General features: G+C 39.9%; 1 protein-coding gene and 1 pseudogene across 1 annotated transcript; one reads left to right on the forward strand and one right to left on the reverse strand.

Annotated features, from left to right (window-relative positions):
- Positions 1-2,099: 2,099 nt before the first annotated feature.
- On the reverse strand, positions 2,100-2,561 carry LOC104613500 (uncharacterized). The gene has a single exon (XM_010281333.3). The coding sequence runs from the start codon at positions 2,559-2,561 to the stop codon at positions 2,100-2,102; it is 462 nt and encodes a 153-aa protein (XP_010279635.1).
- A 1,958-nt stretch (positions 2,562-4,519) lies between these two features.
- On the forward strand, positions 4,520-24,227 carry LOC104591121 (T-complex protein 1 subunit beta-like; annotated as a pseudogene).
- The last annotated feature ends 181 nt before the right edge of the window (positions 24,228-24,408 follow it).

Consider the following 24,408-nt stretch of genomic DNA (forward strand, 5'->3'; position numbering starts at 1 on the left):
CGGGTTGGGTCAACTTTTTGCCCGGTCTAGTATCGTTCATTGCCTTGGTTTTTAAAACAAGCGACAATATGCTAACACTAACTTTTAGGGTTCACTATTTTCCCCATCTGGAAAAACTTACAGCCAATCAAGTGAGACGGGATCATCTGCCCACAAAACACGCCCCACGGCCCATCCTTTCCGTGCATTGGGAATATTTCCCCATGACAAATACGGAGATGTTCTCAGTGCACGAATGGGATGGATTGTGGGCTGCGCGTGGAACATGCTATATGGGCACTCAATCCCATCACCAATCAAATCAAGTGGGTTTGAATAGGATATATTGAGTGGTTAAAAGCCTTTCCGGTATCATCTCTAGACAGTAATTCGATTTAAATGTAGCTTGTGAACTAACAGCTTCAAGGATAGCTAGTTTCTCAGCCAGATGGAGAGAAATTGCACCCTGCCCTTACTTGACCAAATTGTAAATTTGATAAGTAAAAAATTCACCTAAATCAAATAAAAATTTAGAAATCAAAGATTATAAGTTAGGTTTTATAATGAAACACTTCCCCTTGAATCTTGGCATTTCCCACAATTTCTGGGTCACACATTTGTCCCATTTATTTATTTTTATATTTTCCGAGGACAAAGCATTAAATTCATGAACGAGTATCTAGGAACACAAATCTGACCATCGTCTATAGTCTTTGTTAGTTTTGCTTGGAGTGCAAATTTGATTTGTACTACACGAATTCATGAGAGGTAGTAGTTGGTTCAGCATTTGCACTTTACTTTGGACCAATAAAGATTCAGTTTCATCTTCCGGTTATCCATCATAAATCATAACTCATCTTTAGCTCCTGTTTGGGAGTGCTTTCCTAATAAATGATTATGAGTCTTGGTGAAAATTTGCTTTTCAGAGTAATTAGGTATTTTGAAAATTACATGATAGGTTAAGAGGGGCAGAAACACAATAAGCGTTTTCTTTCTTTTCCAAAAAGCACTTCAAAGTGCCAAAATTTTGAGTTTATTCAAAATAGACTTGTTTAAAAAAAAACACTTGTTCAATCGGACTTAGGCCAAGTTTGGGGTTACACTTATTTTGGCCGGGACTACATCAATAAGAACTTATTGGCATTTAGGAAATAAGTTCGAAATAAGTGCTTATTTTAAAAACAAATTCTTATTGAAGAAGCCCAAAATTCTAGCTTTTTTTTTTAAGTTCTTATATAATAAGCACTTATTTGAAATTTTGATTCCAAAATACTCCCCAATTAAATAAATGCCAATTATGCCCTTCAATTGACGAAAAAAAAAGGTTTGGCTCTTCATTAGTTTCTTTTTTATTATCTTCTCCAAAGACCAACAGTGCGTGGAACTGCAGTCGACCGGTCAACCAAATAGGGTATCATCTCTTTTTGTTTTTTTTTTTTTCGTTTTTTCATACTTAAATGATCAACCAGGTAAAGTTTTTTTTTTTTTCATGTTGTTCTTCAAGCCAGCCCTAGTTTCGATAATTTCTTCTCAATTATCTTCTCCAAAGACTAGTGGCGAAATTACAACTCGAACCATTCAACTAGGTTAAGTATCCTCTCTTTTCGTTTTTTTTTTTTCATTTTCTCATCCTCTCTTAAAAAAATAACCGTTCCTAAATTTCCCCACATTTTCTAGATGCATGTAATGTAAGTGGTTATTGGTGTGGTCCTAACTAAAAATTAAGCGCTTTTTTCTATAAATGCTTAAAAATAAGAATTCCCAAACAAGGTCCAGATATGCTGACCACAACAGGGGTTGCACCCATCAATTAATTCACTCTGTTAATTGGGATTTGGGGTCCATTGCCTGGTGGGCCCTAATGATCCAGCTTAGGACCATCAAAGTCCACACTCACACATGACCTTTGACCTTCCATATCAAGTCTCTGTTTGGTGAGAGATATAAAAAGAGTAAGAGACTTCGAATACTAAATCTAGGTAGAGAAAGCTATTACATGTATTTCCTTTCTAATGAACAAACAGATTATTTTGGGCTACCCAAACACGGCCCCCCACCTCCCCGAAAGAGAAGGAAAAAGAGCAAAAAGAAAAAGAGACACTCAAAAAGAAACACTGAGTTCAATTCTTGGCCGATTCTTCCTTTTTATTTGCTTCTTCTTCAAGCTCGAAAGCAGAGACGGGGAACGAACGAGAGATTCCGGCCGGCGTTTTGAACGAGATCTTACCGGAAGCGGGGTCGTCGATGTAGATATCCGACAGGGTAACCCAAATCAGGAGTTCCTTACTCTTGACCCCGGTCAGCTTCTTCATCCGGTGGTTCTCCACGAAGGCGGTGATCTCATTCGCGTACGAGACCTGTTTCCCGATGCGCTTGAAGGTGTGCTGCGTTCCTTTCCTCTGCTTCAGCCAGACGAACCCGGCTTCCCTGTTGTAGCCCACTTCCTCCATGCCGTCCAGCGGCAACAGACCCTTGGGCAGCGATATCTCCTCCAGAAGCTGCAGCGATTTTTCCTTGCAGAGAGAATCTCCATGGTAGATCTCCGCCTTCTCTCTGTAATTCGCAATCGCTTGACTCGCCATTGCTGCTGTCTGAGCTGGTCGCTAAGGCTTAGTTAGGATAAGGCAGAAATAGAATGGACTGAAGAAGAAGAAGAAAGCAAGAACGAAATACGGGTCTGAGACTGAGCCCTGAGGTGGGATGCAGAATGGACTGAAGAAGAAGAAAGCAAGAAGGAAATACGGGTCTGAGACTGAGCCCTGAGGTGGGATGCTGGCTGGATGCAGAGGGAGCCTCTTATAGATCTTCGGGTTAGTTGAAATTATTTAATTGCCCTTGTTGATTTGTTGTAATTCTTTTGTGTTATTTGATAAGACTGTTTGGGTTGGATTTGGAGTTGATAAAGAGAAAGTGATTAAGGCACATCCTATTTTTTGGATAAGACACACGTAACCCTAACGTCCCTAATAGGGGGAGGAAAAAACCACATATTACAAGACTACCCTTATATGTTTTAGTTTATCGTTACAAACACTAAACAGGGGTTTATTTGTCTTTTCAACGTGGATATTCTGTGCTTATCAAAACCAGTTTCAATGTTCCAACATCCAACCTCCATCGTCCTTGCAAAACCTAACGTCACCAAGGCCCTAACAACTAGGGGAAAAGAACCATGTATGACAGAACTACCCTTACATTGTTTTAATTTATGGTTGGAAACAGTGGTTTATTTGTCTTTTCAACATGGATATTCTGTGCTTATCAAATTTCCATAAAGAAGGAACGAGTTATTTGAATGTTCCAACTTCCAACTCCCATCGTCCTTGCTTAGTTGCATGTAAACGTGGCCGTTGACTTACGTTGTTATTATGAAATGACCTAATTGACCTTGTTTTTGTAAGTGAATTACATTGCGAGAATAGGGTTAGGGCCATTGGCCGACACTGGAACAAAATTTTGGATTGCACGTTTATCTTCAACTTTACTCGGGCCATGTAGATGGGTGAATGGTGATCTCCTCAAGTAGGGCAAAGGCAAATGGTCAATGTCATGGGGTCTATTTTTATCATAGTAGTCACATGGAACGTGCGTGTTGCACGTGCAATTGACCATAAAGAGAGGGATATAATTGGACTGAAAACATGGTGCCTAGATTGGGCCTCGGAGTCCGAGGAGAGATAAAGATATAAGTATAAGGATTTTCTTTCAAAATTAGAAGTTTTTTTAGGGTAAAATTTAAAATCCTAATCACAAAAGCCTCAGCCTCCATTTGATTTATATAGGAAGATTTGGGTGGGATGGGAAAAGATGGGATGGGATGCGATAGGAAAGTGTAAAAATTGAAGTTTCCATTGTTTGGTTGTATTGGAATGGGATGGGAAAGTTTTAAAGGGGATGGAAATGGTATTGTTCACCTTCCTCTTCAGACGAACAGAGGCGATGACTACCCCTTCATCTCTCACCTCTCGCACTCTCTTTCTCCTCTCTTTGTCTTCTTCTTCATTTCTTCTTCTTCTTCTCATTTCCGCCTCTCTGTTTCCTCGACCTATACATCAACAACCCATGCTTAAACTCAGGGATAAAAAATTCTTCCACCTCATCTAAATTCAGTCTCGTCAATGGTGTCTAGCCTTCCCTCAAACCGTCAACGGCCGGTACTGGTGTGACCTGTGCATCCCCGTTGCCGGCCTCGGACATGATGTACACCGCCCCATTAAACGATGCACTTGTTCTCTTTTGAGATACATGCAGAACAGAACCAAGAAAGGTTGAGTGTGTCTCTCCTTGTTTCTTAGCTTTGTCGTTCCGTCTAGCTCGGTTGAGTATCCTCGTCTAATAATTAGTTCTAGCTTGTCAATGCTCGCAAGATTTTTTCTTCCTTTCTAATCACTTAAGAGGTTTTCTTCAACGTCTGTTTCAATGGAAAATAGAAAGCTCGTTCATATGGACCCACTAGTTGCATTTTGTTTACCTTCTTGCTCCAGAACGCATGCTCCAGTTGAATTTTGGAGATTGAACTTGTTGATATTTATGGGAAATTATGATAATTCTGGCATTTTCTGAGGATTTCAACATGTTCGTATCATTTCCGACTTGGAAAGAAAAAATTGGTGTCTTCATAGTTTCTGAGGATTTCAACTTGCCGGAGAAGATGCATATGGGACTCTCAGCATTGACTTCTCTAGTTTCTGCTAAATTCATTTTGCAGAAACTTTTTGGAATATTCGGCGTGGTCGCTGGCAGATTTCTCTGGTTTACACTAGCGGTAGGTAGCATGCGTTTTGGAGTAAGGACTGTGTTGCTGTTAATGCGCGTGGACCTTCGACGTCATCATTTACGAGAGGAGGGAGGGAGGAGGGAGATGAAAACTCGAATTTTCTCAAATTTTTCCACTAGGGTCGCACCAAAACCGTGCAACCCCGAATCCTTGATTTTGGGATCTAGCATCCTACCTTTTTCTCACCCCATCCCACTCTTTCCCTCAAAACAAATATGAAAAAAGGGAATATTTTTTCATCCCCATTCCACAAAGCAAACGGAGCCTTATGGTTTCATTTTCACAAAAACCTTCCTTATAGTATTGAAAAAACCTATAGTTACCTCCCTTTTCTTTATTGTCATGCACACAAAATGTTATTCTAATGCATTAGTGATAATGCACGATCTGGTGATCCCTGTTGGCGGATAGCTTGGATGCCAGTGTGTTCAGGTTGCTTGACCCTAGGTGGGCATTCCAATGCTTAAGTCAGCAAAGAGTTTTGAGAGAGCTAAAAGGCGAGAGAGCTAGAGAGCTAGTGAACTATGAGAGATAAATCATGTGTATCTTTTCTGAGGAAGGGGACAATCAAGCTGTCGTGAGGCTCACGAAGCGCGTCCAAGATCTCTGGCCCGTATGGTTCGGAGGTGGTTTAACGCTTGGAGGTGGACTCTGCATAAGTGGGTAGTGCTTATCCAGTCACGCTCGAAGCGGACAAGGTGATAAGTGGCTCTTCCGATGTGGCGTCGTGATCAGGGGCGGAGCTAAAAATTTTTTGTGAGGGGGACCAAAACCAGAAGTGAAATGGGGGAAGGGGGAATAAGTATGGATGGGCCCATAGGGGGGGGCAACCATTGGGGTGGAGAGTTTGGGAGGGGGGAAATTTACATGGAAACCTTTATTTCCAAGTGAAGAATTCTGGACCATAGGGGGGGCCATGGCTACCCTGGGTCCCCTTGGCTCCACCCCTGATTGTGATCCCAGGGAAGTTAGAGATGATAGCCCGCTTAAGGAGGATGTTGCCTGGCACGTCAGGCAGGTCACCAATTGGGTCCCAGTTAGGTCGGCCCTAATGCCGAGGTCCTTAGCTCGATCGTGGTGAGGTTGCCACCTGACTCTCCGTTAGGTCAACAGAGGTAGGTTGCCTCTTCTACCGACCTAGTCCCGTCAAGATCTTATGCCTTTAGGTCGACGGAGGTAGGTCACCAACTGAGTCTCCGTCAGGTTAGCGGGAGGTAGGTCCCCTGCTGGGTCTCTGTTAGGTTGACGAAGGTAGTCATCACTTGAGTCTCTGTTAGGTAGGTGGAGGTAGGTTGCCTCTTCTGTCGACCAATTTCTATCGAGATCTTATACCATTAGGTTGGCGGAGGTAGGTTGCCAACTGGATCTCTGTCAAGTTGGTGGAAGTGTAGATAGGTTGACCACCATGTCATGCAAGTTGCTACCTGGACCTCAGTCTAGCCGGTGAGACCTTGACGGGAGGTCTCCCTTCGTGCGGAGGTCTCAAACTCGGTCCTAAGGTGGTCATCCTGATCCTGATGAGGTGTTTATAGGTCGGCCATGGCAAGGTGGTGACGAAGTGCCCTCAGGGCATGCAAGGCGCATCCGACGTGGTTCCAAGTAGGTCTCCGTCATTTTGGCTAAGGCAAGTCATCGCTTACGTGATGTTGGGGTGTCATGCGACGATTCTGGGATTGCCACATGGTGCGTTGTCACTAGAGGGCCAAATCTGCCCTCATTAGTTGTCCCCCCCCCCACTCCTGAGTTGAGGTCAAATCGATGAAGGGAGTAGTTCACTGCACGTCTCTAGCCCAAAGTGATAGTTCAGTTGTTTTTTTTTTTCCTTTTTTTTGCGCCAACCCATTTTTCTAGCTTGAGCTAGAAGAGTCTAAGGGCTAAATGCGGTACTAGGCAGAACATCGCCATCTTGACCACTAGGTGCAAGAGCGAACTCATCAACACAAGGAGAGGCACAACGGGCACTCCGAGGACATTCGTCGAGCTAGGGATGTAGCCACTGAGGAGTTCCCTCATTTGCCTGTGTACCTCAAGAGTGGAGTTTGTCATGCCTGCCCTCAAGAAGGGCTTCAAACTATGCCATGCTTCCTTAGGTTGCTCCACTCAGAAATTTCTATGTGGTGTCCCTCAAGCAAGTCCTTGAGTAGGTAGTTGACAAGGTCAATGCAGAACCCAAAATCAAAGTGGAGGATAGTGGAGAGGGCAACAAGAATGATGCCAATGAGGGTGCTGTCAACAAGGACAAGGACAACATTGCATGTTTGAGTGAGCCAACGTGCGCTTAGTGCGGGTTGGTCATCTATTGTCATCGTGTTTCGAATTGATTGGCTTGAGGGAGCCTTAATGCTAAATGTAGTCTAGCTTCCCATTTGTAGATTTTTGTTGAAGTGCGTGTATCGCGTGTCAGCTCATCCAAGTCACCAAAGCGGATCTCAATCAAGTCGATAGAATTTGGTCGACCCTTATGCCGACCTGACCATGCCGAAATATTAACAGGCTAATTTGCTCTCAGCACCTCGGCCTGCACACACCTCATCACCTCGGCAGGGCTGACCTGTAAGGGTGGCTCCACAGTCTGTTGGTCATCAACTCCCATGGGAACTGTATAGGGTTAACCTATGGGAGTGGCTTCACAGTCTGTTGGTCGTCAGCTCCCACGGGAACCATACAGGGCTAACCTATGGGGTTACTCCACAGTCTGTTGAACGTCAACACCAACGGGAACCATGGAGGGCTCAACCTGTGAGGGCAGCTCCATAGTCTGTTAGTCGTCAACTCTCACAGAACCATATAGGGATAACCCGTAAGCACCCATGGGAACCATGGAGGGCTCAACGTACTGAGGCGGCCCCACAGTCTGTTGGTTGTCAACTCTTACGGGAACCATACAGGGCTAACCCTTCAACACCCACAGGAACCATGGAGGGCTCAACCTGTGGGGGCGGCTCCATAGTCTGTTGGCCGTTAACACCCACGGGAACCATGGAGGATTCAACCTGCAAGGGTGGCTCCATGGTATATTGGTCGTTAATTCTTACGGGAACCATACAGGGCTTACCTACGGGGTAGCTCTACAGTTTGTTGGCCGTCAACATCCATGGGAACCATGAAGGGCCCAACCTGTGGGGCGGCTCCACAATTTGCTGCCATCAACTCTTGCAGGGAGCATGGAGGGATCGACCCACGGGGGTGGCTTCACAGTCAGGGCTGGGAGATTCTGTCTGGGCCGATCATTCTAATTCTGCCCCCTGTGGGGGTTCCTTCAATCCAAACATTGTTGTTGTTGCTTGAGGATTACACTACTTGAAGCTCAAAGAATGGATGAGAACTTAGCTTTTGTGTATTGTGTCCCCACAGACGGTGCCAATTGATAATGTGTAGTCTAGTGATCCCTGTTGGTGGACAGCTTGGGTGCCGAACTGAGTAAGTCTTCTAACTGAGGAAGGGGATGCCTTCATATAGGCAAGCTGTCATGAGGCTCACGAAGCGCGTCCGGGATCTCCGATCCGTCTAGTTCGGAGGTGCTTTCACACCTAGAGGTGGACTTCGCATAAGTGGGTAGTGCTTATCCAATCGCGCCTGAAGCGGGCGGGGTAATAACCGGCTCTTCTGACGTGGTGTCGTGATCCCGAGGAAGTCAGAGACAATAGCATGCTTAAAGAGGAGTTTTCCCGGCATGTCAAGCAGGTCACCAACTGGGTTCCAGTTAGGTCAGAAGGGTCTCATGGGAGGTTGCCCCTAATGCCAATGTCCCTAGCTCAATCGTGATGAGGTCGCCACTTGTGTCTTCGTTAGGTCTGTAGAGGTAGGTTGCCTCTTCTATTGACCTAGTCCTATCGAGATCTTACGCCGTCAGGTCAACGGAGGTAGGTCACCAATTGAGTATCTGTTAGGTCAACGGAGGTAGGTTGCCAACTGAGTCTCCGTCAGCTCAATGGAGGTAGGTCGCTAACTAGGTCTCTGTCAGGTCGACGGAGGTAGGTCGCCACCTGGGACTCTGTCAGGTTGACGGAGGTAGGTCACCACCTGAGTCTCTGTTAGGTCGACGAAGGTTGGTTGCCAGCTGGGTTTCTATCAGGTCATTGAAGGTAGATAGCCAACTAGGTCACTGTCAAGTCGGCAGAGGTGTAAGCAGGTTGACCACCATGTCATGCAAGTTGCTACTTGGACCTCAGTCGGGTTGGTGAGACCTCGGCAGGAGGTCTCCATTCGTGCCAAGGTCTCAAGTTCGGTCCTAGGGTGGTCGTCCTAATCTTGACGAGGTGTCTATAGGTTGGCCATGGTGAGGTGGTGACGAAGCGCCCTTAGGGCATGAGAAGCACATTCGACGTGGTTCTAAGTAGGTATTTGTCATTTTGGCTGAGACAAGTCATCACCTACGTGATGCTGTGGTGTCATGCGACAATTTTGGTATCGCCACATGGTGCGCTTTTCACTAGAGGGCCAAATTTGCCTTCATCAATTATTTTTTCAATACCCATTTTACCCTTACATTTATCAATTTACATGAAAGTTTACTAAAATACCCCCAATTTTTTTTTTTATTTTTAACTAGAAAAGATCTCTCGGTTAGATTGAAAAGAATAAAATAATTTCACTCTATAAAAATATTAGGTCTAGTGAAATTTAGAAGGCAAATCTAGCATTTTAAATTATATTGAAAGATTCCCTAATAGGTTGAAACTTGTAAGGGTAATTTCATAACTTTTAAGTCTTGATTACTAGAAACTGTAAGGGGAGGTTTTTATGAAAGTGAAACCTCAAGGGAGATTTTTATGATGTTGGAGATTTTAGGGGAGGTTTTTATATTTTACCCTTTTTCTTGCTAAAGAAGCTAAACAACTGGGGGACGGAGGCACAGGTAGGATTCGATCCCAAATCTCCTCTACACCAACAGGAAACATTACCAATCAACCGGTTGATACCTTGTTCAAAATGAGAAAATTTGAGTGTCCGTAACTAGGAATGGCAACAAGTAGAAAGGAGCTGGTTTCCGCATACTCCCTCCTTGATCTCAAACACATGTACCTCAAAAAGGAAATAGTTGTTTATTAGAAAAACTACTTTGCATTGTAATGTAAAATGTTTGAATAAGGAGTTCATCAATATGTATGATTATTCTTTTGGCTGCATTTGTTTGTGATACAAATGCAAATATGCACAATACATAAATACTAGGGCCGTCATTGGATAGGGTCTGACCCAATGAAACTGAACGGATTGAACTAGTTTTGGTTCCACGATCAATATTGATGGGTTGATTCCGGTTCCTAATCTATTGTCCCAATTATATTATTGGTTCGAAACTGGTTTTACCCAGTATCAAACTAATTCAGACCTGACCCGGTTTTGTACAATATATGTATATATATATATATATATATATATATATATATATTCAATGGACGCAAAAGATTATACAAATTTGTTAGTGTTTGGTAGATTGCATGGGAACAAACGTTAAATGCTCAATTACCCATCTTCCATTTAATGGTGACTTTGCTTATCTATGCCCAAATGAACCATTCTCTCTCTCAACGTACCTTTTTATAAATGGAATTAACAAAAGGAGGTTGTCTTCTTTTTGTTATAGCACACTCAACACAGGTTTAGATTTCCTATTCACTTTCTCTACCTGCACCATCTTCAGTACACTGTACCTGCACATTTTATGGGACAAGATGGCAATGTGTGGCTCCAGATCGGCTTTTATCAGGGCAAATCTATGCTCACACCATTCTAACAGTCTTTTCCAATCTTCTATTAGAATTATCTCTCCATAAAATAAAGCACACAAGTACGAAAATATTCTCAATACAAGACAGTAAAAGCTGCTCGATCAAGCTTTACCCTGACTGAAGCCAAACTTCCATAGTAGTGGGCAGGAAACCCAATTTGATCCAACATATGTGAAGTAAAAAGGGGAAGCTTTATATAAATCAAGACCATGAGAATTGATCAATCAGGCTGTTGATTCGATCTGCTCCATGCTTACTGATGGATCATTTTACAAATCCAACCTAGGTCATGTTTCTATAATGGAACCACAAGAGAAATGGCATAAGCATTGGACTTTCATTTTACTGGATCCGAGTGGGACTTGATCCCTGTTCCAATGTAAAATTTATTTGGGTTAATGTACCTACAAAATACAAAGTGGGGTTGGGTACCGTACGGGTATTTAATTCAATCGACTGATCCAATTTTATCAAATCATGGTTATGTTTATTTAGGGGGCATTCTTTTTCTGGATTTTGAAAGGGGGAAAGTTGGTCAATGGGATTTTGATTCCCATTGACCAAGAATTCCATGTTTTTTTTTTCAGATTTATGTGGGGATCAGAGAAAGTTTATTTCTTATGTGGGTAAATAACTTTCCCACCTTGGGAGAAAGTTGCCAATACTTGAATGGGACAAAAATGCCCCTTATAATAATGAATTTTTATGACTAAAATAATCATTGCCTTATTTACATAGGAAATAAAAGAATGTGGATAAATGCACTTACCTGGATAACTCTTTCCTATAAAGCACTTGGATAAGTGCATTTACCAAGATAAATAACTTACCAAAAAGCGAACTAAGCCTTAATTCAATGAATTGATCATCAGAATTGTAGCTAATGGGTTAATTATAAAGCCAAAAGAGTACCAATTCTTGATCCTTCCCTCTTTCAAACTACCTGTTTTCTCCCGGTTTTTCCTTATTCCACATACAAGAACAACCAGATACAACTAGAGGACCACAATTTCCATGTGTCAGTCCTTCAATAAGAAGAAGGGTGTATATTGCAGCCATGACTGGGACCAGCTGAGGCGTTAGCTAACCTGGATTGAGGGTTGTGCTGACATCACAGGGTGTTTCAATGGGACCGGATTTTCAAGTGGGAAAATTTTTTAATGTATTCTTTAAGATTTAGGAAATTTTGTCACCTGATCACACAAACGCCCAGTAGTTCTATATTCTGAATTTCTGATATTTTGTCACCTGATCACCTCCACCCCGTCAATCCAAGAAAATCCATCTTGAAGAACCGAAAAGAAATTCAAGAAAACTAATGCATTCAGCAAGACTGTATGTCTACTGTTTATCCCTCACTCAAGAGTACAAGTTTAGGTTATTTCTACCTACATGAGTCATCAGCCATGACTGTGTGGGAAGAACAGCATGGATGTATGCATTGATGAGATGGAGATGGAGACGAAGATGAATATGGAGTAGACTTAAAAGTGGGTTTTCCTTGCTATTTACAGTTTGACATCATAACCATAAATTTAGGAATTTTTAAAAATATATCAGTCACGTGATGTCAAATGTGAATGGAGTGTGACAGAAAGTTAACAGCTAGCAAGGGAGGTTTTAATCAATTGTCAAAAAACTTAATGGTACTTTAAGATAATATGTAAATAGTAAAGGTATAGTTAGTCAATTTCCTAAACCATAGGGATGCTTTAAGAAACTTTCCCTTTTCAAATTAATAGAAAAGAGGGTCCTTGAATTCGGGTTTCTTAAGATAGATATCTCCATATATCTTGATGCCTAAAAAGAAAGTTAGCAACTAGCAATATTAATATATACTACTTTAAAAAGTACAAATAGCCTCAAGGCTATTTCTGGAATTTTTTAAGGACAAAAGTTATCCCTTTATATTTAAATTTATTGATAAAAACTGAGGGCAAATAGAGTAATTGGTTATTGATATTAAATGAGTTGTAAATAGGTAATTTTAAGATATTCAATGCATTCAATTACCTCTCATTAAATCCAACATTCAAGGAATTAACTTACATTCACCTTCATAAATCCCCTATTTAAAACATTTTTGTTTCTTCTCATCATTAAGTTCTATTAATTAAATCCATACATAATAAATTAATAATTCCAATAACATAAAAACTTATACTTTTAAAATCTACCTAGAAAAAATAGTGTTTTCATCTAAGTGGTGGTAAGAAATTAAACCATTTTGGGTCAAATGGGCCAATGCATATTGCCACAATTAAATAATAAAATTCAAAATAGATAAAATGCAAAAGATATAAAAATTAAAAATAGTTAGGAACATTTTAGCATCATATATTTGACATGTTAAACAATAATAAGTATGATGAATAAGAAATGTTTTTATTAATGATGGAAATTTAATGTAAAATTTAAAATTAATTGGATATATATTTTCTCATTAAACCCTATATTTAAGATATATTTTTTATCATTAAATTCTACTGATTAAAGACAACATTAATTTTAATAGTATAAAAATAAATATTTTATAAATTAATTTGAAAACAAAACTATTTTCTTCCCTCCCGGTGGTGGGTAAGCAATTCAACCATTTGGGGTCAAATGGGTTAATAAATAATGCCATAATTAAATAATAATAAGTTAAAATAAATAAAATATATAATACAAAAAAAATTAGGCATATCTCTAATATTGTATATTCATTATACTAAACAAAACTAATTATAAAAATGTAAGAAGTATTTTTATTAATGATGAAAATGAAATTCCAAATATAAAATCAACCTAGAAATGAAATGATGTTATAGTCAAATAATAAAATTTTTAAAAATAGAAAATGCAAAGAATCACAAATATAAAAAATAGAGAAAAAATTGGACATATATCTAATGTTATATATTTCTAAAAAATAAAATATTGGGTACATATTGAATATTGTACATTCATTATATTGAACAAAAATAAGTATAATACATAACAAATAATTTTATCAATGATGGAAATGCAAAACAAAATTTAATATCAACCTAGAAATCAAACTATTTTTCCTTTTGGGTGGTGGGTTTGTGGTTTAGGTCAAATGGATTAATCGATGACATGATAGTTAAATAATAATTAAAAAAAAATAAAAAAATACAAGTAATCAAAAGAATATATTAATTATGTCAAACAAAAATTTAAGTGGTATAAGTAAAAATTATTTATATAATGTAGATGAAATATATAATTTAAAATTGATCCGAAAGCAAAGCTATTTTCATATTTAGATAGTTGGTCGATCAATGGTTCAACTTTTCAAAGAAACTCATGATGTCATAATTGAATAATAAATATTTAAAAAAGATAGAACACAAAAAATGAAAAAAGTGTAGAATTTTGTTAAAAACACCTGAGAACATTTCTAATGTTCTATATTAATCATATTAAATAAAATTAATTGTTAAAATAAAAATTTATGTTGTCACAATTAAATAATAAAATTTAAATATAGATAAAATGTAAAAATTTAGGAATTAAAAAAAAATTGAAAAAATTTTTAACATCATATGTCCTTCATTTAGAACTAGACTTGTTCATGGGCCGGACCGGGCCGGGCTTGGGCCGGGCTTTGACTCTTTATTAACAAAAAAATGTTAGGCCCGAGCCCGAGCCCGGCCCGACCAACGAGCCTACAACTTGGGCCCGAGCCCGGCCCTGATAAAAAGCCCAAAGCCCGACCTAATAAAAGAAATTCAAAATTTTCCCTATTCAAATAGACATTATCTATTTTAATTCATATGTTTTTTTCCCCAATTTAAATGAACAATGGGCCTACAAGTGAATCAACAACCTTCTCAAATCAAAAAAATTATTCAAATGGACATCACATTAGGTTTCTATAGGTCGGGCCGGGTTTACTTAGATTTAACTATAAGTCGGGCCGGGCTGGGCTCGGGTCGGGCTATTTTGGCAAAGCCCGAGCCCGGCTCGAATTTTATGCGGGTCGGGCTTTTTGGCGCGAGGTTAAGCCCGCGGGCCGAAAAGCCTATGCAAGCCCGTCTGGGGGTCGGGTCGGGTCGGCTCGGCCCATGAACAAGTCTATTTAGAACAATAATAAGTATGATTAATAAAAAATGTTTTTATTAATGATGAAAATGGAATACAAAATTTAAAACCAATTGGAAATAAAACTACTTTCCTATACTCTCTCATTAAATCTCATATTTAAGGTATATTCCCTTTTTAAATCCTATATTTAAGATATATATTTTCTCGTCATTAAATTTTACTAATTAAATCTACAACATTAATTTTAATGGTACAAAAATAAATTAAATATTTTGGCAATTAATTCGAAAACAATACTATTTTGTTCCGTCTTGGTGGTGGTAAGCAATTCAACCATTTGGGGTCAAATCAGTTAATAAATAATGCCATAATTAAATAATAAAAAATTAAAATAAATAAAATATATAATATAAAAAATGAAATTGGGCATATCTCTAATATTATTGTATATTCATTATACTAAACAAAAATAAGTACGAAATGTAAGAAGAGTTTTATTAATGATGAAAATGAAATTCCAAATTTAAAATCAACTTAGAAATGAAATGATGTCATAGTCAAATAATATTTTTTTTTAAAAAAATAGAAAATTCAAAGAATCACAAAAATAAAAAAAATAGAGAAAATTTTGAATACATATCTAATGTTATATATTTATAAAAAATAAAAGATCGGGTACATATTTAATAATATACATTCATTATATTGAACAAAATAAGTATTATACATAGAAAATAATTTTATTAATGATGGAAATGTAATACAAAATTTAATGTCAACCTAAAAATGAAAATATTTGCCTTTTTGGGTGGTGGGTTAATTGTTTGGGTCAAACAGATTAATCAATGACATGATTGTTAAATAATAAATCTTTAAAAAATTAAAAAGTACAAGTAATCAAAAGAAAATATATAAAAAATATATATTAATTATGTGAAACAAAAATTAAGTGCGATAAGTCAAAATTATTTATATAATGTAGATGAAATATATAATTTAAAAGTAATCCAAAATCAAAGCTATTTTTTTATTTGGATGGTGTATTAATGGTCCAACTTTTCAAAGAAATTCATGATGCCATAATTGACTAATAAATATTTAAAAAATATAGAACACAAAACATGAAAAAGTATAGAATTTTGTCAAAAACATTTGGGAGAATTTCTAATGTTATATATTCATCATATTAAATAAAAATAATTATTAAAATAAAATTATGTTTATTTATGACAGAAATGGAATAAAAAATTTAATAATAATAATAATAATTGTTATTATAATTTAGGGTAAATTACAAAGGCCCCATGTACTTTGTTTTACAACAAAGACCTCCCTTGTACTTTGATCGTAAGACAAAGACCCCCTTCCGTTAGCCTTCCGTTAAAATCCACCATTACAATATTCTTTAATCCCCATACTACTCTTGTAATACCTATTCGGAAAAAAACACTATTCATCTTCCCTGACCTCAGGATATACAAATAGTAGCAATGGTAGTTGTTGCAGCGGCGGCGGACTTCCGAAGTCCTCTTTCTCTCTCTCTCTCCCGGTCTCTCTTCTTCCCCTTCCCCTTTCTCTCCTCTCCTTCTTCCCAATTTCCTCTATTTTCTATTCCTTGTAGATGGAGAGAGAGTAACTATTTTCCGTTCCTCTCCAACACCTTGTCTTTCTTCTTTGATAGAGACAATGGTTGTGGAAGCTGTGTTGCTCCCCCAGGTGCATTGGACTGGTACGCATTGAGGTCCTCGCTTGACGACTTAGTTGCTCCGCCACCAATTCCACCACCACCTCCGAAGGCCATCATCATGGGAGGAATTGATCCCGATGACGGACTGGTAGGTAACCCTAGTTGAAATTTTTGGTGTTGTTGAAGAGGTGGAGGAGGTAGTTGGGGTTGGGGAGGTGAGATCCTACTTCTGCTGCCGTTGTGGTTCTTATTATGGTAGTAATAACAATTCCCCCCTGATTGGGGCTCCCCATTCATCTCTTTCCGGTGGAAGTTCCTGTGACAGTCGCACGTGGCGCATTTTAGGGCCTCTAGGGTCCATTCCTTGCCACTCGGCATGAATTCGCCAATCTTTTGACCCCTATTTACCCCCAACCCCATTCAACCCGTACACTCTCCCTTCTCGCCATAAATTGGAGCTGCCCAATAACTTTTCATTTCTAACCTGTTAAAATTGTAGTCATAAATAATGCCTTCAACCAAAATGCATAAAAATTGCTAAGATTTTGGTAGCAAACACTACAATGGGCATGCTATGGACACACCGACCGGCAGCGCACTGCGGCGCAGTCATAGGCAGCAGCATGCACAGCAGCCCGGCAACGCGCACAGTAGCACGCACCGCCCGGCAGCACGCAGCACGCACTGCACGGCAGCAGCACTAGGTAGCAGCACGCTCCTCACGGAAGCAGCACTACGAGACGCGCACACCACCCGACAGCAGCAGTAGGGCGGGGCCCACATGACAGCTCATCAGGATGGACCCACACTTATCTTACCACATCAGCTCTACCGGCCAACTCACCGCTAGCTACACCATTCCTCATCCCTTATCTTATCTTATCCTTATCTTATTTTATCTTCTTAAGTAAGAGTTGTGTTACCATTAGGAGTTTTAGTTTGAGTAGGTAATTAGGAGTTTTAGCTTGAGTTGGATTACCCTAGCCTAGCCGAATCCAACAAGGAATTCCCTTCTGTAACCTCCTATTTAAGGAGCTACGAGTTGAAATAAAGCATTCAGTTTTCTAGTCAAGAAAAGAGTAAGGAGAGTTCAGGTGGTCTCTTGGACAAATCACCCATTCAGAGAGTTCGGGTGGTCTCTTGGACAAATCACCCATTCAGAGAGTTCGGGTGGTCTCTTGGACAAATCACCCATTCAGTTTTCGCAATAGGGTCTGCACGCAAGGGAGGCCGCAAGGGAAAGCAGGGCTTTCTCACCATGGACCAACCCGTGACGAGATTCTACGCGCAGGACCATAACATTTGGTATCAAAGCCAAACATCACGGGCGATATGGAGTAGCTATCATCCAAGGTCAACGAGTTGGAACATAGGCTAGCAGAAACCAGCATGGAGGTTCGTGAAGTCAAGGAAGACGCCCAGGAGCTGCGACGCCACCTGGAAGCATTCCTCTCCAACAAGGAAATGAGTTCTGAGGGAATCGCCAACACAAACAGTCATCGTCCGGACTGGGCAGAGGCATCCAATGAATAGCAGATCGCTGCCCCTACAGCCACAGTTATTCCCAAGGATCAGGGCACGGAGGATGAAACTGTAAAGTCTCCTCCTTTGGTCGGGGACAATGTCACGAACATTATATTGGTACCTGTAGAATGCGCTCCTTTGTCAAAGACAGGTGGGCTTGGCGATGTTGCTGGAGCTTTACTGAAGGCCTTGGCTCGGCGTGGACATAGAGTTAGGATTGTGGCACCATTGTATGGTAACTATGCAGAAGTCCAAGAAGCAGGAGTGCGCAAGAGATATAAGGTGGATGGGCAGGATATGGAGGTAACTTTTCAAGCTTATAGTGATGGCATGGATTTTGTGTTCATGGACAGCCCCATGTTCCACAATATTGAGAAAAATATATGTGGGGGAGGCCGAGGAGATATTTTAAAACGCATGGTTCTCTTTTGTAAGGCTGCTCTTGAGGTTCTCTTTTGTAAGTATACCCGGTGCGTTCCTGTGATCCACAACATAGCACACCAGGGTTGTGGTCCAGTATGCGATTTTCGTTATGTGGATCTTCCACAAAACTACTTCAAACTACATGACCCAGGTGGTGGGGAACACTTCAAGGTCCTTGCAGCTGGCCTGAAAGCAGCAGATCGTGTAGTCACTGTAAGCCATGGTTACGCTTGGGGGCTGAAAACTAAAGAAGGAGGCTGGGGTCTGCATCAAATAATAAATGAGTGTGATTGGAAGCTGAAGGGCATCGTGAATGGGATTGATGCAAAAGAATGGAACCAGCCTTATGCACTGAGCTATGGGACAGCCCCTGTTGTTCATACTGTTGGTGGACTGAGAAATAGTGTGCAGCCGTTTGATCCATTCGTAGAGTTCCAAGCCACATATCCGGAATTCGAGCTTGAGGACAAGCTCGTAGTCCAGGAGGGGTGTGATGTTATGGACACACCGACCGGCAGCGCACTGCGGTGCAGTCATAGGCAGCAGCACGCACAGCGGGCCGCCCAGCAGCACGCACAGCGGGCCGCCCAGCAGCACGCACCGCCCAGCAGCGCGCACAGCAAAATGCACCGCCCGGTAGCGCGCATAGCAACACGCACCGCCCGGCAGTGCGCAGCACGCACTGCATGACAGCAGCACTAGGCAGCAGCACGCTCCTCACGGAAGCAGCACTGCGAGACGCGCGCACCGCCCGGCAGCAGCAATAGGGCGGGGCCCACATGACAGCTCATCAGGGTGGGCCCACACTTATCTTACCACATCAGCTCTGCCCGCCAACTCGCCGCCAGCTACACCATTCCTCATCCCTTATCCTTATCCCTTATCTTATGTTATCCTTATCTTATTTTATCTTCTTAAGTAAGAGTTGTGTTACCATTAGGAGTTTTAGTTTGAGTAGGTAATTAGGAGTTTTAGCTTGAATTGGATTACCCTAGCCTAGCCGAATCCAACAAGGAATTCCCTTCTGTAATCTCCTATTTAAGGAGCTACGAGTTGAAATAAAGCATTCAGTTTTCCAGTCAAGAAAAGAGTAAGGAGAGTTCGGGTGGTCTCTTGGACAAATCACCCATTCGGAGAGTTCGGGTGGTCTCTTGAACAAATCACCCATTCAGTTTTCGCAATAGGGTCTGCACGCAAGGAAGGACTCAAGGGAAAGCAGGGCTTTCTCACCGTGGACCAACCCGTGACGAGATCCTATGCGCGGGACCATAACAGGGCACTAACAAAGTAAAGATCTATGGGGCATGTGTTCATGTTGATTCTATGCCACAGGTTGCACAGATTGAAGGGGCAGAGAAAGAGAAAATGAAAGGGAAGGTGCAGAAGATTATAGCGCATGGGATCAATTGCTTTGTGAATAGACAATTGATTTACAATTTCCCTAAAGAACTATTTGCAGATGTGGGAATTTTGTCGATTGAGCATGCTGATTTTGATGGAATTGAGTGTCTTGCTTTGGTAACTGGTGGTGAGATTGCATCGACCTTTGATAATCCAGAGTCGGTTAAGCTTGGGTACTGTAAGTTCATTTAGGAAATCATGATTGATGAAGACAAATTAACTCACTTCTCTGGGGTTGAAATGGGTCAAGCTTGCACCATAGTATTAAGAGGTGCTAGTTTTCATGTGCTTGATGAGGCTGAAAGGTCTCTACATGATGCCCTGTGTGTACTCTCTCAAACTATTGTCGACAACAGAGTTTTACTTGGAGGAGGGTGGCACCTGAGATGGTGATGGCAAAGGAAGTTGATGAATTGGCCCGCAGGACTCCAGGAAAGAAGTCTCATGCAATTGAGGCATTCTCACGGGCCTTACAGGCCATCCCTACAACTATTGCAGATAATGCAAGTTTGGACAGTGCGGAATTGATTTCTCAGCTTCGTGTAGAGCATCACAAGGAGGGGTGTACTGCTGGAATCGACATCCTCTCAGGGGCAGTAGAAGACATGGGGAAACTTGGAATCTCAGAGTCATTCAAAGTCAAATAGGTTGTGCTACTTTCTGCAACTGAAGCTGCATAGATGATACTCAAAGTTGATGAAATCATCACTTGTGTCCCATGGAAAAGAGAAGACAGAATTTCGGAGAGTTGGGATAGAGAAAGAATGAGAGAGGATGGTGACGGAGGGGAAAAGAAGAGAAGAAAGGGAAAACAATAGGTTAAATAGGTTTTAAGAGAAAAAGGGCAAAAAAAGAAAATAGAAGTTTAGTGGGGTATTTTGGCAATTTAACGCATTCCGTTATCTGAGTTAACGGTCAAAGGGGGTCTTTGTCTCACGATCAAACTACAAGGGGGTCTTTGTCGCAAAACAAAGTACATGGGGGTTTTTGTCACAAACCCCATAATACAGTGGGGTCTTTGTAATTTACCCTATAATTTAAGATTTTCACGTGCAATGCAGATGCATATTTACTACAAGCATTTAAATTTATTTTTAATAATATTAATTATTACTTTTGTAAATTTTCAATTTCTATCATAACTATGATATATCTAAAATTCGAATAATTACTATGAAGAAAATTTTCTTGTATACAATACACATGCTTAGTTACTAGTGCTCTATTAAGTACAAATACCAAATGGATCTCAATATTCAATGTAAAGAATCTATTAAGTACAAATACCATTGATTTTGGTCAAGAATCTGCTGACCCGGGTGGTTAACCCTTCAAACCATTCGAACAGTTTTGACCATTTTTTTTTGTCAGAACGGGCCGACCATTCAACATTATTACCCTCCACCTTTATAAAGTGCATATGGATCACCTTTAGTGGCTTTCATGTTCTCATATTCCTTGATAAAATGCATATGGATCACCTTTAGTGGCTTTCATGTTCTCATATTCCTTGATAAAGTGCATATGGATCACCTTTATAATGAGGGGGATGCAACTCCACAATTATTACACTCTCCACTATGCATAAGATTGTGGGGAGGAAGTCAATTCACCATTTCTTCCAATTTATCTTGTCATCTCTTTTCTTTGGGAGTTTTACCATTCATGGTTTTAGTTCTCCTAATTATTCTCTCTATCAATGTGAGATTTGATTCTTTTTTTCCTATAAAATTTGGTAGCAAGTGGGGATACTATCTTATGGCCCATGTTCCCCTTTTAATTTGTTGGGTTGTGTGAAATGAGTGGAATGGGAAAATATTTTTGATAACCTAAAGAGGGTTGCATTAGTATTAAAACTTTTGCTAAACCCTTATGGTCGTGGATCCTAAATTGTCTTTTCATGCTTCATGCTAGGGCGTTTCCTAGAAGGACCTTAACCTGAGTTTGGTGTCATCAAATGGACAAAAGTATGTTAGGGCATTCCCCATAAGAGACACATCATAGTTATGCCTAGTTATGCTGAAAAATGAGCAAGGATTGCCACATCCTTTTGGACAAAGGTGGGTAAAGAATTTAGGCCAAGAAACATGAATCTAATTGTCACAAGAAAAATGGTCAAAAGCCCGCCGGCTTAAGCCTTTAGACCGCCACCCTTGATTTAAGACGGCGGTCAGAAGTCGGCCCCCTAAGCCACTGCCACCTTAAATCTTTTGGTGGCGGTCTAAACCGCCAGCTTAGATCCCAATATGACCGCTGCCTTAGGTCTTTTTTTTATGGCTAAACAAATGGTTGGATGACCGTCGGCTTTGATATTTCTTTTTTTATTTTTATACTAGGTTAATTTCATCTACACTGTAATTCCAACATTAATCACTTTAATACATGTTTAATACAAAACTCATGCCAATTGATATATTATAAACAACTTAAATAAAAAATGTAATTTAAAGCAAAATTTATTAATTTACAAAATTAATTACTATAATGTCCAAATACAATATCCAAATTTTTTTGATGAATAAATACAATATCCAATTGACATATAGAAAAACACAAGGGCTTCAAAAACATTCAATGTCATATAATGTAGCACATCTTCCAATGCAAATCCACTTGACATAATGTTAAACCTGCAAATTATAACATATAAATTGTTAGGAAATGTAAAATAAATGAGATATCGATAAAAATATGTATAAAAAATAAATATTTACCTATGCAAAATATAATGCGATCCTTGATGGCCTCTTGGATTAAAAGAACAACTATAATATTAACATGTCAAAACGCCCCATGCAATCCTTCCAAATTTAGTGATGGCAATGCAGAGAAAACAACAAGAATGTTGTCCAGATGCAAACCCTGCAAAGAGAAATTATCCTAGTAAGATAAGAATATGTTATATAAAATCCTAAGAACTCAAGTATTGAATTATGAAGAAGTTGCTTCCTATTACCATCCAATCCTAGCTAAGTATAAGTCCTTTTTCAAATCTACCCTTCCAGTAATAAGATCTATTAGAATTTAGAGAATAAACATGGAATGCTGGTCCCTCTACTCAAAAGAAGGGATAGGTGGCAGATTATGGGGGCTCAAACCTATCTATGGGCCGGTCCTCTGTCCTCAGAATATATACAAGGCATCACGAGGTAAGGAGCAAACATATGAGAAACACTTCCCTAAAAATTGACATCACCATTAAGCATGTTAGAAAAAGCATCCTCTAGATCATTTCAGGTTGTGTTTGCTACCATTGCTATTTTTACCTGAAACGTTTAGGTTGATTAATATAAATTGGTGAGAAATATGTATGTCGTCACATCACATATGAAAAATCACTTCAAATAGAAAAATGCATGTGTCAGATTGATCATTGACATTGTTGAAACATCAAAATTGACATTTCAAGTAGAAACAACAATTTGTATTGATCAACCCAAAATGTTTCAGGTAGATAATCCAACAGTTTAGTGGAAGTTTATAAAAGTACACTATCCAACAGTTTTGGTTATATGTTGGGCCCTTTCATAGTGTTCACCACCCCTTTTACTTTGAAACAAGCATTCACCATCTAAAGTACAAAACAATAAATAATTCAGTTCAAAAAATGGAAAAAAAAAAGTAATTCAGTACAACCAATTCAGCAACTATCAAATAGTCCCTAAGCTAGTTGGCACCATCAGTTGAAACCTTTGAAATGTTTTGTTAGTTCTAGTAGAAGATCAAGACTGTAATCAGTCTTGAACCCTAATAGGTTTTAGGTTTACAAAATAGAAGAAAAGTGAGAGAAAGAAGAGAGAATAGAAGAGGAACAAGAGAACACAAGTGGTTGAAAAAAGGAACAGATTCTAACAAATCTACCACCGCCACTTTCTTATTATTTATAGGTTATATTTAGTACACAATGGAAAGGACACATCTGCCCTTAGTACTTACATAATAAATAAAGTAAATAAAGCTGAAATAAATAACTGAATTAACAAACTGACACTACTATAACTGAAACAAATAACTACACATGCTGTCCTACGAACACAGTGGGAACCACTACAGTGGAGCCCACATCAATGTTCTCTACACTCCCCCTCAAGTTGGGAGTAGATATCTATCATTCCCAACTTGGATAGGTCTGTCTCTAATTTCTTCCTTGGTACAGCCTTGGTGAGGATATCCGCGAGCTGCATATTAGATATGATGTACGGAAGACACACTTCTTGTGATGTGACCCTTTCTCGCACAAAATGTCGATCAACTTCGATGTGTTTAGTTCTGTCATGCTACACTGGGTTGTGGGCTACATTAATAGCTGCCTGATTATCACAATAGAGCATTAAGGGCTTTTCATAGTCAATACCCAACTCTTCAAGTAGTGACCTCAGCCATAAGATTTCAGCCACTCCATTAGCCATTGACCTGTATTCCGCTTCAGCACTGGAGCGGGAAACAACACTCTACTTCTTACTCCTCCAAGAGACAAGGTTACCTCCCACAAGGGCACAATATCTAGAGGTAGACCTTCTGTCATCAACACTCCCAGCCCAATCGGCATCTGTATAGACTTCCACCCTCATGTGATTATTGTTATTGAGCAGTATACTTCTACTCGGGCATCTCTTCAAGTATGCTAATATTCTCTCCAAGCAAATAGATCCCGTTCGTCTCACGGCCAGTCTCAATCACCTTCCTCGTCTCCAAATCCTGAAAAACACATCGGTTAGGGAAAAGGTTACTGAACAGTTCATGTGTTTGGTAATACTACTAACTGAAAGCAGGTTAGTATCAAGTTTAGGAACATGCAAGACAGAAGATAAAAAGATAGTATCCGACAA

The sequence above is a fragment of the Nelumbo nucifera genome, chromosome 3 (genome assembly GCF_055504915.1).
Source record: "Nelumbo nucifera cultivar China Antique chromosome 3, China Antique-T2T, whole genome shotgun sequence".
NCBI lineage: Eukaryota > Viridiplantae > Streptophyta > Magnoliopsida > Proteales > Nelumbonaceae > Nelumbo > Nelumbo nucifera.